This window comes from Dromiciops gliroides, chromosome 5, assembly GCF_019393635.1.
Source record: "Dromiciops gliroides isolate mDroGli1 chromosome 5, mDroGli1.pri, whole genome shotgun sequence".
Taxonomy (NCBI): domain Eukaryota; kingdom Metazoa; phylum Chordata; class Mammalia; order Microbiotheria; family Microbiotheriidae; genus Dromiciops; species Dromiciops gliroides.
Window position 1 is genome coordinate 117051639 of NC_057865.1, and position 17048 is coordinate 117068686.

Consider the following 17048-nt stretch of genomic DNA (forward strand, 5'->3'; position numbering starts at 1 on the left):
CCCACCCACCACCAGTAGAGGATGGTCTTCCCTCAGATGCACCCCCAATAAAGGAACTTTCCACAGTCAGATGATCACCCCACCAGACCACCATCGGTCCTCTATCAAAGTATTTGCCTGTCTCCTGCCCTAGGAGATAGTTATCTGGGAGTACCATGTCTCTGTGCCATGCTCTCTCCCCTTGAGACTTGTCACAAAGCTAATATCTGACTAATAAAATATTAGTTTATTCTAATTGGATTTGTGTGCAAGAGTATGTGATTCTTTTTTTCCCCTTTTTTTCTTTTCTTTTCTTTTTTTTTTTGTGAGGCAATTGGGGTTAAGTGACTTGCCCAGGGTCACGCAGCTAGTGTTAAGTGTCTGAGGCTAGATTTGAACTCAGGTCTTCCTGAATCCAGGGCCTGTGCTCTATCCACTGTACCACCTAGCTGCCCCGGGTGTAATTCTTTTTTTAATTTTTTTTTGTGGGGCAATGAGAGTTAAGTGACTTGCCCAGGGTCACACAGCTAGTAAGTGTCAAGTGTCTGAGGCCGGATCTGAACCCAGGTACTCCTGACTCCAGAGCCTTTGCTTTATCCACTGTGCCACCTAGCTGCCCCAGAGTGCAATTCTTTTAAGAGGAATTCCTAAGACACCCCAACCCCCACCAATTTTCCCCATAACATTTATTATGGCAGGGACCAAGTTTTATTTAACTTTGCATCTTTGTCTTCTTTATTTCTCACCTCTGTAACTTTATGCAGCTGCTCTTCCGTGTCCAAAATACACTCCCTCCTCACCTCCTGACTTCTATCCAAGCACAGCCAAGGTGCCTGGCCCACATAAGGTCTTCCCTGATTCCTACTTGTTAGCTCTCTCACTCTGTTAAAACTACTGTTTATGTAGTTTGTGTCAACTCATCCATGTACATGATGTAGCCTGTCAGGAGAATGCAAGCGTCTTGAGGGTAGGGACTGTTTGATGTTTGTATTTTTATCCCCCAAATTTCCCGAATACTAAGCATTTAGTGATTGTTCCCTTCTTCAGTGCTCAGTTATAGACAATACTTTAGAAATTTGTGGAATGGATGAAGAGGCAGAAGTGGGGAGACACAGAGCTGAGAAGAAGAAAAAGGAATGAAAAGGACCATGAGTCACTAAACTTTTATTAAGTGCCTACTATGTGCTAGGCACTATACTAAACACTGTGGATACAAAGAAAGGCAAAAAGACAGTCCCTGCCCTCAAAGAGCTCACAATCTAAAGGAAGAGACAACAAGCAAACTAATATGCACAAACAAGCTATATACAGGATAATAGAGGTCATCTAGTCCAGTGGTGTCAAACTCCAATAGAAATGAATCCCCACGAGTCCCACAATGAGTTAGAAAATCGCAAATTAACATGATCAATTTTTATTGTTGTTTTAAATTTTTTTATTGGTAAATATTTCCCAATTACATTTTAATCTAGTCTAGGCCACATTTTGGGGGTTTGACACCTCCGATCTAGTCCAATCTCCACATTATACAAATGAGGAAACTGAGGCCCACAGAGGTGAAGTGGCTTGTACAAAAATCCCTGGGTGGTAGGTGGCAGTGGGCATTCAAAGCTGGGTCTTCTGAAACCAGATACTGAGCTCTTTCTCCTGACCCAATGCTGGCTCTTTTCTTTATTCACTCAAATGACTGACAAGTGCCTTGCAGTTCTTTTATCCTTTCATATGCTCTGGCTAGCACAAAGCACATTTTGCTGATGTTATTAAAGCCTCAGAGGAGTCTCTGCAGGCAGTCATGGTTATTTCAAATCAGGAAAACGGTAAGGGGGAGGGGAGGGGCACGTTATACAGACAAAATCATTTCCTTGATTATTTTCCCCTCCAAATGGTGGTGGTGAGCAGGCAGAGATGGGCAGGACTGTGGCACAGCATGCCCCATCTTCATATGAACAATTACCTGCCCCTCTCTCATCGGGGATGGGGAGGGTCCCATTTACTGTTATCACCAGAAAATGAGTGCAAGAGAGAACTAGATTGACCAAGCAAAGTTTAATTCTGACACGTAACAAAGGGTGATTAGAACCAAACAGTACTCTGAAATCAACCACCCGGTTTTAGAACTACTCAGACACATATTTTGCCTTAGTTCCTAAAAAAAAAATTAAAAATGTTTCATTTGGGCGCAAGTGTTAAGCGATAATTCCATTCCTTTATCCTTAACTCTGAGAGCTCCAGTCATTTTCCAGTTCAAGGTGTTTTCAGTAAGGTCTAATCTGCTTCTCTGCCTGTTTTGGTTGTATTCCTTTCTCTGCACTCTTCGGTTTATAGTTACAAGTCGTGGTTATGATGATATGCTATATAGGCATCCATCCATCCATCATTATGCCTTCCTTCCTTTCTTTTTCTTGCCAACACCAGGCCAGCGGAAGCCACGTAATTGTAGGCAGTCGGCAACATTGTGAGCGATGTAATACAGGTTCAGCATGGCAGCGGGATGAAGGATGTCCACTTCAGGCTTTTTTGCTTTCTTCCCACCCCGGCCCTTCCCCCGGCCTTTTCCCTTTTTGCCTTTACCTGGCTTTTAAAGAAAAGAATGAACACAGAGTGAACAATTATATTCTGGGGGATAGCATTTGCATCACAGTCAACATATCTATTGAAATACAGGGAGAATATGAGGAAGAAACTTGTGGCTTGGGTCGGGGTGGGCTAAGGAAGGGTGAATTAAAAAAGAATTAACAAAGAAAAGGGAAAAATAGAATAAAGCAAGCCAATAATCTCTTTCCACCTTTAGCTCAGTCTGTTATTTTAGCGATGTGTTGTAGTAAAAAAGGCACTGGCTTCGGAGTCTAAATTTGGTTTGAATTCCAGCTGGCTAAATTACTTAACAGCTGTATGACCTTGGGCAAATCACTGAACTTTTCTGGATCTCAGTTTCTTTGTTTCTTTTTTTAACTTAAATGAATAAATCAACAAGCACTTATTAAGTCCTTACTATGTGCCAAGCACTGTGCCACATTCTAGAGAGACAGAGATATGGAGAAGCTCACATTCCAATGAGAGGAGACAAGTCAATAACTATGCACATAGAGGATACATAAAATGTAAAAGGAGGTAATAACGGAAAGAAGGCAATAGCAGGTCAGGTAGAGAGAAGCTGGGAATTTGAGTTCAAGTCTAGAGCTGGTGGAGATGAGGAGAGAAAGGCTGAGCTAAGTCTTTAGGGAATGATGATGATGACAGAGGAGAATGAAATGTGAAAAGACAGGAAAGGTAGGAAGGGTCAGGTTGTGAAGGGATTTATTTTTTATTTTATTTTATTTTTTGATGAGGCAATTAGGGTTAAGTGACTTGCCCAGGGTCACACAGCTAGTAAAGTGTCAAGTGTCTGAGGCCAGATTTGAACTCAGGTCCTCCTGAATCCAGGGCCGGTGCTCTAACCACTGCGCCACCTAGCTGCCCCCGTGAAGGGATTTAAAAGGTAAATAGAGGATTTTGTATTTGATCCTGCAGGCAATAGGGAGCCACTGGCATTTATATTCAATAAATATTGGGAGGGTAACATGGTCACACCTGCATTTTAAGAAAATTACTTTTAGCAGCTGAATTTGAATTTTTGAAACGTTGAATTTAACAAACATCAAATAAAACGAGCCTTTCCACATATATTTCCTACTGCAAAATAGGAGAGTATGAGACATAAAATTATGACTCTCTATAGAGCTTGCTTTTCTTTTTTCTTTTTCTTTCTTGCTGAGGCAATTGGGGTTAAGTGACTTGCCCAGGGTCACACAGCTAGTAAGTGTCAAGGGTCTGAGGCTGGATTTGAATTCAGGTCCTCCTGAATCCAGGGCCAGTGCTCTATCCACTGTGCCACCTAGCTGCCCAATTTTCTTTTTCAGTATGTAATAAATTCAACATTTAACTTTCAATACTGACCTGCTTGTCCATGATTCTTCTTTGTGGCCATTCTTCTGTTCTCTTTCCTTTTTTTTTTTAAGCATCCCTATTGCTATCCCTCCTCTTATTCCCACCTCTCCCCCCAAAATTGAAGGAATAAGCTCCATTAAAACCCTTTTAACAAATATGCATAGTCAAAAAAAACCCACCAAATTCTCTGATTGTGTGCTTTAGTTGCATCATCTGAAAAATGTGTTAATTGGAAAGATGATCTTTAAGATCTTTTCTAGCTCTAAATCACTGTTTTATTTAAATTATTGGGTAGCTAGATTGTTTTTGTGGTTTGCGAATTGTGTTTCTTGAATTATTAGGGGGCTAGTCTGGGTTTTTCTAAAATATTGCTACTTATATATTAATCGCTATTTCTATAATAATGGCTATTGCACCCTTTTTGGCAGCAATCATTTATTATTAACATTACATATTATTCAAGCATTGACTGCATGGCATTTAACACAAGCTGGAAAAAACCCCCAGTACCATATTTCTGAGAGAGAGAGCGAGTGAGCGAGAGAGCGAGAGCACACATTCTAACAGTCTACCCTGTCCTAAGAGGGGAGCGTTCATCAACTGACAGTGGGTCCAGACAAACAGTGTGTCCAGAAACTGTCCAGAAACCTCGTGTGCTCTTGACTTTTATCCTCTTTTGATAGAGGCCTGTCGCTACACACTGGTCAAAGCTAATTGGCTAGCATCATTCAATTCCATTGGTTGATGTGACCTGGAGGTGGTCCATATTAAAATGAGCTGTACTAATGGGAGAGACACCCGAAGGGCAAAGATGAATTCAGATAGTTGTGGTTTAATCCCCTCAGTTTCCTGAGCTAGTCACAAAGAGTCTATCTCCATTTCTTTTTTTCTTTCTTTCTTTCTTTCTTTCTTTTTTTTTTTTGCGGGGAAATGGGGGTTAAGTGACTTGCCCAGGGTCACACAGCTACTAAGTGGCAAGTGTCTGAGGCCGGATTTGAACTCAGGTACTCCTGAATCCAGGGCCAGTGCTTTATCCACTGTGCCACCTAGCTGCCCCCTATCTCCATTTCTATTGTATTTCCTGCACAAGATTAGAACTCCCTCCTAAATATTGACCTCTCTAAAGTGGGGTTGGGGGGAAAAGAAACCCGACTAGAACTGGGTCCATGGGTCCCCCACCCCAAGAAATCCATTATTATTGATTTTTTTCTCACATCACAGTGCTTGGAACACAAGTACTTAAGAAATATTTATTGACTGACTAAATCATATATGTATGTGTATATGTGTTTGTATAGGCATTTTGTGTTGTTCAGTGTGCCCAACTCTTCAAGATCTCATTTGGGGTTTTCTTGGCTAAGATACTGGAGTGCTTTGCTATTTTCTTCTCCAGCTCATTTTACAGAAGAAGAGACTGAGACAAACAGGGTTAGGTGACTTGCCCAGGGTCACACAGCTAGTAAGTATCTGAGGCCAGATTTGAACTCAGGAAGAGAAGTCTTCCTGATTCCAAGCCCAGGGCTCTCTCCACTCCACCATCTAGCTATCTGTATATAGACATGCAAGAATGTGACTCTGCTAACACCTATGCTATCTTCCATCCAATTGCCCCCCCCCAGTACATTGGTGGTTCTGTGAAGGCTTCTGGTGACCCTGACCATCCTCCCATGCTCTTTCCCTAGCTTTGTGTTCTTCTTTCCTAGATATACATCTCTCATGGAATATCATGTCAGTCACTTAATAGTACATGAGCAAAAAGACAGAGAAGATTTTTAAAAATTAATTAATTTATTTATGCAGGGCAATGAGGGTTAAGTGACTTGCCCAAGGTCACACAGCTAGTAAGTGTCAAGTGTCTGAGGCCACATTTGAACTCAGGTCCTCCTGAATCCAGAGCTGGTGCTTTACCCACTGTGCCACCTAGCTGCACCCCCCCAAACCCGCCCCAAGAAGATTTTTTAAAAATCAAGAAAAGCAATCTTGAGGAATAACAAAATTTGGACTTGTTTAATTTTAACCTCAGATTAGATGGCACAGAGATATAAGAACTTTAAATGCAAACATTCAGATTAGTATACAGATAAATAAATTACTACTATGGTTAGAGGGAGGCAAATTCACATATTAAGGGATTAAATCAATCAGCTAGTATTTATTGAGCACCTACTATATGCCTGGAACTACATGGACACAGGTTATAAAACCAAAAGCAATATTATTTGTATTTTCAAGGAGCCAAAGTTCTTTTGAGAATTTACAGCACAAAATAAAATTAGGCATAATTTAGGAACCTACACAAGTGCTGGGTATTCAGACAGATGTTTGCTTTCAACCATCTGTTTAAAAAAAATGTTATATAAAGAGAACTCTCCATCACCTGTTCTTCCGGAATCATGAACCAAGATCAAAATAATTCTGCCATTGTTCCTGGATGGGATGTGTCAATCTGCTACTCTTTAGCCCCTTTAACTTTCCAGACTAAGTGTTCCTTCCTGGCCACCACTCCCCTTTGTGTGTTATCTCTGCCATTGTAATGTAAGTGGAATGATTCTATTCTGAAAGACATAACCTATTATTTTAAATAGGAAGATAAAAAGGAAAGTAAAAGGAATACACCAGTGTAAAAAAGAGGACAGAGGTAGAACTGAATATTTCTCATAATTGAGGTATGTGAAGGAGAATTTACAAAACATGGAAAGCAGGCATCAGATGAATCTTACTCATCTGAGCTAGAAACAGGAGAATTGAACACATGTACACACATATTATAAATTGGCATAGAGACGTATCGAATTTAACTGGGAAACAAGTGAGGATGAGGAAAAGAGGCAAGAGGGAGAATAACCGGGAAAGAAATAGTTACAAACAAAACAAATTTCTTTCTTTAAAAAAAAAAGGGGGGGGGATGGTCATTGTAAAACATGATAAAATTCCACAGCAAAGGGGCAGCTAGGTGGCGCAGTGGATAAAGCACTGGCCCTGGATTCAGGAGCACCCGAATTCAAATTCAGCCTCAGACACTTGACACTTACTAGCTGTGTGACCCTGGGCAAGTCACTTAACCCCCATTGCCCTGCACCCCCCAAAAAATTCTACAGAAAAGTAAAATAGGGACAAGGAATTCAAATTCAGCATTTTTGATTTCCCAAACAGAATAGAACAAGGAAATATCTTCTAGAAACCAATTACTCAATCCTGTCAAATGTGAACAAAATCCAATTTCTTAATTAAACAAAAAGACATTTCCACTCTTAGTCTGAAGACCATAAACAAGATATATTTCAATTATCTTAGTTTCAGGTAATTAAAATCCTTACCCAACCACTGAAATGGATTAGTTCTTTTATTCAAGGAAAACTGATTTGGTCTTTGATTAAAGTTAGACCAATGACTTCAGACTAGGACACTATCATATTATTGTTTTATATCTCTCTATATTTTTAAACACATCTGAGGCCATAGCACTATATTCTTCCACACAGGTTTGACCATGTCACTGTCCTGCTCAAAAAACTAAGGCTAGATTTGAACCCAGATTTTCCTGACTCCAGGCCCAGACCTCTATCCACAGAGCAACCTAGCAGCCTCTATATCCACATAGTTCCCTCTCAATAATCAGACAAATTAACCTAGCTGAAGCAGCAGGGAACCCAAAAGGAGAGAGAAGAAGCAGCATGCATCATGCAAGTCAAACCACCATTCCCACCATCTTAACCATCATCTCCCTGACCGCCCCAATGGAGACAGCCTAGGACCCTGAACCCTGGAGCCTTGGGAATGCCAGTGCTTCCTGACCTGTGCTTAAAGCCATCCTTCTATGGAGAGATAGCCAGACAGCTCTTCTAGCATATGCTCCAGCCATAGCTACAGAAGACCCAGAAAATAAAATTTTTGCCACAAAAGTCCTCAGCACTGTCAAATGGCTTAATATTAGAAACTGAGATGATTTTATCAGTGAAAATCACACAAAGGAGGTATTACCACCTGTTTTGATGTTACTCCCTAAGGACCAAGGAATCTTTCCATATGACTCTCAGTTGAAACTTTCCATATATGTTGTCTCCCCCATCATAATAAGCCAGTTTCTGCTCTCCAAGAGCCTTTTATATGTAGTAAGCCCCAAATAGGCAGCTAGGTGGCACCATGGCTAGAGCACTGAGATTGGAATCGGTAAAACTCATCTTCCTAAGTTCAAATCTGGCCTCAGAGCCATGTGACCCTGAAGAAGTCACTTAACCCTGTTTGTCTGAGTTTCCTCTTTGGTAAAATGAGAAGGAAATATCAAACTGCTCCAGTATCTTTACCAAGAGAACCCCAACATGGGGTGGTCAGAAAGAGTTGGACATGACTGAACAACTACTCTTGTATATAACCTAGTTATTTTCATGTTTGTTTCCTTCTTTAGAACAGTAAAGATTCTTTTTATCTTTCTTAGTTTAGCAAAATGCCTAACATATAAGAAATGCTTCATTAAAGTTTGTTGACTATCTTATGTGAGCTCTTTGAGGTCAGGGACTATTTTGTTTTTAAAAGTCTTTGCATCCCCATTGCTTGAAACATAGTAGACATTTTAATAAATCTTGTTGAATTGAATGCTTGTTGAATATATAACGATAGCAAACATTATATAGCATTTTAGGGTTTGCAAAATGTTTTGCCTCTATCTTATTTGATACATTAATAGGATCACCTGTGAGATATATGTACATAAAATAAGTAGGTTTTGTACTAGCAAAGATCTTGGAACTAATGGTGTACCCTTCAATTGGAAAATGGCCAAAGAAATTCTGCTTTGTGAATGTCATGGGATACTATTGCACTGTAAGAAATAGGTTATGTTCAGTGAAACCTGGAAGATTTTTATGAACTGACCCAGAGTAAAGTGAGCAGAACCAGGAGAACCATTTATACAAAAACAACACTGTTAAGACAAACAACTTTGATAGGTAAAAGAACTCTGATCAATGAAATAACAAACTATAATTCCAGAGGAATGATAATGAAACATGCTCCCCTTATCCTGACAGAGAGGTAATGTTCTACTCAGGATGCAGAGTAACACATACGTTTTTGAACATGACAATGTGGGAATTCACTTTGCTTGACTATGCATATTTGTTACAAGGATTTTGTTTTTCTTTTTAAAAAAAATCAGAGTGGTTTGCACAATTGCACATGCACAACCCATATCAGATTACTTACCATCTCAAGGAGGGAGAAGGGAAAGGAGGAGATAGAATTTGGAACTCAAAACTTTTAAAAAAAGTTTAAAATTTTTACATGTAATTGGGGGAAAATAAAATATTATTTTCTTAGATTAGAGGTATGAGTGAGAGAGAAAATAAATACTTGTAAATTTTTTAAAAGTAAAAGTTACATTAAAAATGGCTGATTCATTGAATTTTGTTTTAGAAATACACTAAGCTATGGGGCAGCTAGGTGGCACAGTGGATAAAGCACGGGCCCTGGATTCAGGAGGACCTGAGTTCAAATCCAGCCTCAGACACTTGACACTTACTAGCTGTGTGACCCTGGACAAGTCATTTAACCCCAACTGCCTCACCAAAAAAAAAAAAATGCACTAAGCTAAACAAAAACAGTGTTTTCGATTGTATAAAATGAAGTTAGAAATAATAGTTTTTGTTATAAAGTAAATATGTTATTAGAATATAACATTTTAAAAGGGAGTTTTTGAAAAAAAAAAGGATAAAAATGTTCACTGTATAACTCAATTGTGCTCCCTCAGAATACAACCTAAGGGCTACCATCCTTTGTGGAAAATTTTTTTTTCTTAAATTTTCAAGAAATGAGAGACCACATGGGGGTACTGACTTTATGCAATCCTTCTAGGGAAAACTGGAGCACAAGGAGAGCAGGGAGGTATAGTGGTGGACAAACAGTTACTAAACTGGCCAATCTAATTGTGAAAATCCTGCTTATTTTTGCCAACTTTCCACTTTTCAGTCTTCACACACAGCATTAAATGTTCAAAATCTGAAATTGTGCTTTGAAAAAAACTCTTTTGAAAAGTGCTCTCTGAAGGGAAGAAACAGGTGGCTGACAAAAGAATATACAACCGTCTTGGCTGAGATTAACTCAAAAACAGAAGCCTATCCAGGACAATGGTTTTAAGGTTCCTGTCTTTTACAAACACAGATGCTTTTTCTTTAAAACAGTTACTCTAAAGGAGAAAGATGATTCAAAAGTCTGGGCCCCATCCACTTCCTGTGTCACTACCAGGGAGCTCTGGGGCCCTTTGTCTCTCATAAGCAAAATGCTGTTAGAATACAGGATGAGGATTCTGAAACCATTGATGTCCTGAATTGTATCGATTGACTTGCTCAAGAAGTATGGTTTTAAATCACTCTGCTTCTGTTTCCTCATAGCCAAAAATGGAAAGGGCAATTATTATTCATTCCATAAAGAGAGCATAAGGATGAATGATGGCCAAGCACACTTGAAATTCCTGCATTAAAAGGTCTGTGAAGATAATCCAGGGGCAGCTAGGGGGCGCAGTGGGGAGGAAGGGAGGGAAGGAGTGGGGCGGGGGAGAGAGAAAGAAAGAAAGAAAGAAAGAAAGAAAGAAAGAAAGAAAGAAAGAAAGAAAGAAAGAAAGAAAGAAAGAAAGAAAGAAAGAAAGAAAGAAAGAAAGAAAGAAAGAAAGAAAGAAAGAAAGAAAGAAAGAAAGAAAGAAAGAAAGAAAGAAAGAAAGAAAGAAAGAAAGAAAGACACAGAGACAGAGACAGAGACGGGGGGGGGGGGGGGGGGATGGGAGGAAAACTAGCTGAAGTAGAAAACCAATGGCCTTCAGTTAAGTCTCCACAGCTCCTACCACAGTTTCCCACACAGTTCTTAAAGCAGCCTCACATTAGCTTCTCCCAGGCTCATCTGTAAAATGAGGGAGTTGAATAGGTCATAGCCAAGATCCTTTCTAGACCATGTCTGAATCCTATGATTCCATTACATTTCTGTAGGAAGCCCTAGTAGCTGCAGGACTGACAGAATCATTATGCCACAGGGCCGTGTCCTTTCCATCCCACATTTACTTTTTCACTTAGTTGGCAGTTTGTAATACAGGGCAATCATGTCCTCAGATGGCATTCTTTAAGGGATTCTTTTACTTTAAGGGGGATAGAAAATATCTGAGTGTGAGTGTGTGTGTGTGTGTGTGTGTGTGTGTGTGTGTGTGTGTGGTAGCTCCCCAGTTCACTGATATAGGGAACTACGTGATGAGGAAATATGTGTACATGTATGTGCATATGTACACATACATGTACATAGTCACATGTGTGTGTGGTCTCACCAACTCACTGTTGTAGGAAACTACCGGATGAGCAGATATACACATATGTATATGTGTTAGCATGTACATGTGTCACATGTATATATACATGTATGCCAGTGTATATAGAGCCATATCTGTGAACTTGTGTGTAGACATGCAGATATATGCATCCAGTCTCCCCAACTCACTGTTCTAGGGAACTATCAGAAAGCAGATATAAATACATGTATAAATGTCCATATATATATTTGTGTATGTACACTATAGATGCATCTACCATATATATGTATATATAATATGTAGACACACATATATGTATATAGTCTCCCCAACCCACTGTTGTAGGGGATTACCAGAGGAGGACATATATACACATGCCTCATCATGGAGGAGGGGTTTGCATAGCTCAATGAAACTATGAGCTCTGCTGTACAGGGTTACCCAAGGTGGTCAGGTCATAGTGGAGAATTCTGACAAAGGTGATTCACTGGAGAAGGAAATGGCAAACTGCTCCAGTATCTGTACCAAGAAAACCCCACAGATGGTATTAAAATGATAAAATGAGATAACATGGGAAGATGAGCCCCTCAGCTCAGAAGGGCCTGGAGTGTTATGGTCTCTGGAGTCATGAAGAAATGGATATGACTAAACAACAACAAATAGATGTACATATATGTATATGGTACACCATATGGGTGTAACACATATGTGTGCCATATAGGTACACCAAAGACATATATACCATATAGGTATACCACACATCTATACATACACTGTATGTGGTCACCCTAACTCACTGTTATAGGGAACTATCAGACAAGGAGATATATGTATAGACATATATGCATTAAAATATATATGTGCATACCGTGTATACATGGATGCATGTACAGATATATACACACACCATGCAACACATGTATGTGCACATATGCTTTTATGTACATATACAGATTTATATGTGTGTATATATACACACATACATAGATTGCGTGTATACTGTCTCTTAACTCACTGATATAGGGAACTACCATGAGATGAGATGAGAAAACAACACACTCAGTCAATGCAGGCTGATGTTTTCTGCAACTTGTAGCCTTAGAGAGTTGCCTGGAGCCCTGAGATGTTGGTACTTGCCCAGGGTCCCACAGCTAGCAGGTGTCAGGGCCTGGACTTTTGGGCTCCAAGTCTGGCTCTCTGTCCATTACTCCACCCTGCTTCTCCCAATTAGATGGTGAATCTCTCCCTGGCAAGGAACTATGCATCCCTCCCCATTTGAGTATACATACATGCATACACACACACACACATACACACAGAAACTTCCTTCAAGTCCCAGCTAAAATCCTACCTTCTGCAGGAAGCATTTCCTGATGCTCCCCTTAATTCTAGTGCCTTCCCTTTGGTTATTATTTCCAATTTATCTTGTACAGAGCTTGTTTAAACGGAGTTCTTTGCATGTAGTTTCATCCTTAGACTGTAAGCTCTCTAAGGGCAGGGACTATCTTTTGCCTTTCTTTGTATCCCCAGCATTTAGCATAATTCTTGGCACAGAGTAGGTGTCTAATAAATGTTTATTGATATGTATCCTTCCCCGTGTATATATGTATATGTATGTATTTATTACATACAAACATGTATATATATGCTCACATCTGTATATGTGTACATATAGAATCATATGCCAAGTGCCAAAAGAAAAAAAATGTTACTGGAATTCAGAGGAAGAGGAAACAATTCACTGAAAGCCAAGACAATAGGGAAAGACCTCATTTTTTAAAAAGGGGACACTTGAACTAAGCCTTGAAGGCAGGACAGAGCTCAAGTTAACAGGAAAAAAAAGAGGGCATTCCAGACAGGAGCAAAGGGAGTCATGTGGGAATGTCACTGGCATATTGGTCAATCAATGAATTCAACACTTTTGCTAGAGGGGAGTGTTCAAGACAGATAGTGACTGTTTTGGGAAAACAACTTGGAGTTATTTAAGAAACACAAATGAAGTTACTGATGCCATTTGGTCCAGTGATCCCAGTTATGTAGCTTACATTTGAGGGGGAGGGTGGAGAACAAGCTAGCAAGGAAGTATCTATTTGGACCAAAAGATGCACCATTTGTAACTGCAAAAAGATGAAAGCAAAAGTGCATGTCCAGTGGTGGGGATATGGCTGAACAAATTAAAGCCTATGAATGTAGGGATAGGGATAAAGACTATACCTGTGACTTTATTGACATCAGAAACTCTCTGAGTGATGCCAAGATGATATCGCTTGAGCAGAGAAGGAAAAAATTCTTCTGCTGGACTTCCCTCCCCAATTTTTTTGCTCAAGCCAGCTGAATGATAAAACTACTTACCTAAAAGCTAATAGGACCCACAGCTACTGCTGATAAAAATTGCCCATGCTGTTCTTAAAGTATCATAGAAAAACTAATAGCTGTGTGACCTTGAACAATGATTCAGTTTACCTCTCAGGGCCTCAGATATAAAATGAGGTGGTCGGATCCAGACCATGTCTACATCCAAATGATTAATCAATCAGACTGAGTAGCTGCAGGACCCTGAGAACCAGTTTTCCTCCAGTGAGACCTGCCCCTCCCACATCTACCTTAGTTGGCTGACTTTGGGTGGGCCTGTACTCAGATAACATCCTTAAGGGGCTCTCTGCCTTTGAGGGGAAAGGAAGAGAACACACAATCATAGATGTTGAATTGGAGGGGACCTCAGAGGTCTTTTGCATGTTTATGTTTCATAACAACATCAAACCCTATCTGCAACTTCCAGGACAAACAATTATATAGCTTCCTCTTGTAGACTTCTAGTGATAGGGAACTAACTCAATATTGGCTTTATGCACAAGCCCACTAGGTTGTTGGACAGCTCCCATGATTAGAAAGTCTGACTTAATGTTGAAGTTATTTTCTTTTATGGCCTCTAGCCACTGGTCCTAGTTCTGTTCCTTAAGGTCATGATCTGTTTAGTCACCATTTTAATATTATTTTCCATTCATCTCTTAGCTCATATACAGGGTGTCCCAAAAGTCTTGGTGCAGTTTAAAGCTTTGATAGCTTAAAACAAAAACAAAATAGAAAACCTTAAGCTTTGCGTTCAAAAAACCCGCACTAAGACTTTTGAGACATCCTGTATCTTTGGGGGGTGAGGGCGGGGCAATGAGCATTAAGTGACTTACCCAGGGTCACACAGCTAGTAAGTGTCAAGTGTCTGAGGTTGGATTTGAACTCAGGTCCTCCAGAATCCAGGGCCAGTGCTTTAGCCATTGCTCCACCTAGCTGCCCTGGGACACCCTATATCTTGCCCAAGAGTACTGAAAAATAAAAGCTATGAAGACAAAGCTTGATGGCCTAATTGCAGTTTCTTGAATGGGATATTCCACCTCCTATGCCTGGAATGGTCTGCCCCTTCACCTCTGTTATGCACTTTCTTCAAGACTCAGCTCAAATTCTACCTCCAGATGCTAGTGCTTTCTCTCCTCAGATGACCTTCCATCTGCTGTAGAGACCTTGTATGTTCTTGGTTATTTCCATTAAAATGTAAGCTCTGTGAGGACAAGGATTGTTTTTGCTTCCCCACCCTCCCCACATCCCCAGCACTTAGTACAGTTCCTGGCACATAGAAAGGGTTTAATAAAGATTTGTTGACTTGTTGACTGAGGAGGGCAATGGCCTTTGGTTGCCCTCATCTTTCAGTATGAATGAATAATACCTCTGCTGATACCAACTTTGGATGCCCTTCAGTTCTAATCTAATCTTGTCTAATGCAGAATGCAAACAAGACAGCAAACAAAAGCCAGAAGGAAAGAATGGTGACTATGGGCAACACCATTAGGAAACTGGTCGATTTTAAGTGAGACTATTGCTCTACATTCTGAATCGCAATAAACCGGGTTTACAGGAGCCTCAGAATCTCTTAACTAAGAACATGGATGATACATAATAGAGTGAAAGTGTATATTTGCATAACTCTTCGTGGTTTACCCAGTAGTTTCAGGACTTGTATCCATTCCCATCTCACAGATGGGAAAACTGAGACTCTGAGAGGAAAAGCATCTTGCCTAGGGTCACACGGCTAAAAAAAAAATGTCGAAGGTGGGATTTGCACCCAGACCTCCGGACTCCAAATTTAGGGCTCTATCCAGTTTGGTACACTGCCTGTCTAAACTTTAATTAGTAAGTTTTTACCATGACAAAGCCTTGCTTTCCGTTGAATTGATGGTCACAGGGTCAGTTCATAATTCTGAAATACAGAGATCGTAAAATGTGGTTAACAGACCAGGGTTTTGTACATTGCTGCCTACCTGAATCCCAGTTTCCTCATCACCTGGGGAGAGGGAAAAAGAACAAAACAAAACATTCAGTGGTTAGGAAGATGAGCCAAACCCTGTCATCATCTCTAAATCTATGACTTGCAGACTCCACCATCAAAACAAAACCCCCTGAAGGGCTGGGTGTCTTCCCAGTGGAATCTAGGACAATCATTATTCCTTTCTGTTCTTGCTTGCGCTTCTAAAGCGGGTCATCACCACCTTCTGGCAAACAAAAGAGCGGAAAGAAACTGGACTAAGTAACTTCAATCCTGGGACAAAGGAGGGTGACGATAAATGAGGACAGCAGGTGAAAAGTGCAAAAATACCCCCATTCCCAGCAGAGCCTTCACCAGCCACCGCACGGGTCCAAGCAATGGCCGGAGGGAGGAGGAATGTCCGGCGCTGCAATTGAAACAACTCTGCTCCTGAGAAGTTAACAACTGCATCTCTCTTCCTGGCTAGGTTGTTCAGGAAAGACGAGGTTCCTTGCAAGGGAGAGTCGACTCACCATCCTCGCCTGCTCCCAGTCCCTGCAGTCTCTGCCAAAGTCACGCGCGCGCGCGCAAACAAATATCCATTCTGCCTCCTTCCTCCCGGTAGGCGGAGCCTGGCAAGTGTTTATTCTGTTACTAGGGGCAAAGGGGGTGGGGGCGGGGAACGGGGCGGGGGGAGGGGAAAGAGGGAGGCGGCGGGCTGAAGAGGCGGGAGAGGAGGCGGAGGCGCGGAAGGAGGGCGCTTCTTCCCTGGATCCTGCCGACCTACCCTAGCTCTTCTCTCAATCCGCTGGATGTTCGGCGGGGGTACCAATGGAGAAGGCAGGATGTTCTGCAGTTGTACTTGTGAACAATGCCGGGGTGGTAGCCCCCTGTCTCGAAGGTACTCCTCACCACTACCTCCTATGTCAGCCCTTCTAGAACCCCCTTGTTAGAGTTCTCTCCCACGTGAAGTTCTTTTTTATTTTTGTTTAAATTATAAAAGTATTTTATTATTTTCCAGTTACATGTAGAGATAGTTTTCAATATTTGTTTTTATAAGATTTCTACTTTCAAATTTTCTTCCCTCCCCCTTCCCCTCCCCCCCAAGACAGCAAGTAATCTGATATAGGTTATATATTTACAATAACATTAAACATATTTTTGCATTAGTCATGTTATAAGAGAAGAATCAGAGCAAAAAGGAAAAACCTCAAAAAAGAAAAACAACACCACCAAAACCAAAAGAAATAGTATGGTTCAATCTGCAGCCATATTCCACAGTTCTTTTTTTTTTTTCTGGATTTGGAGAGCCTTTTCCATCATGAGTCCTTTGGAACTATCTTGTACCGTGGTATTGCGGAGAAGAATCAAGTCTATCACAGTTGATCAACACATAATGTTGATGATACTGTGTACAGTGTTCTCCTGGTTCTTCTCATCTCACTCATCATCAGTTCATGCAAGTCATTCCAGGATTCTCTGAAATCTGCCTGATCATTGTTTCTTACAGCACAATAGAATTCCATTACATTCCTATACCACAACTTGTTTAGCCGTTGATGG

The 17048-nt window shown here is 40.7% G+C and overlaps 1 protein-coding gene across 2 annotated transcripts; it reads right to left on the bottom strand.

Moving 5' to 3' along the window:
• Positions 1-1220: 1220 nt before the first annotated feature.
• On the bottom strand, positions 1221-16120 carry SMKR1 (small lysine rich protein 1). Of its 2 annotated transcripts, none has more exons than XM_043967788.1 (3): positions 16019-16120; positions 15386-15440; positions 1221-2554 (listed from the first exon to the last, which is right to left on the bottom strand). In XM_043967788.1, exons 2-3 carry the CDS (start codon positions 15386-15388, stop codon positions 2357-2359), a joined length of 201 nt encoding a protein of 66 aa, XP_043823723.1. In that variant the 5' UTR covers positions 15389-15440; positions 16019-16120; the 3' UTR covers positions 1221-2356. The 2 variants fall into 2 exon arrangements, with proteins under 2 accessions (XP_043823723.1, XP_043823724.1); XM_043967789.1 differs by lacking the exon at positions 16019-16120 and adding an exon at positions 15837-15995.
• Between the last annotated feature and the right edge of the window lie 928 nt (positions 16121-17048).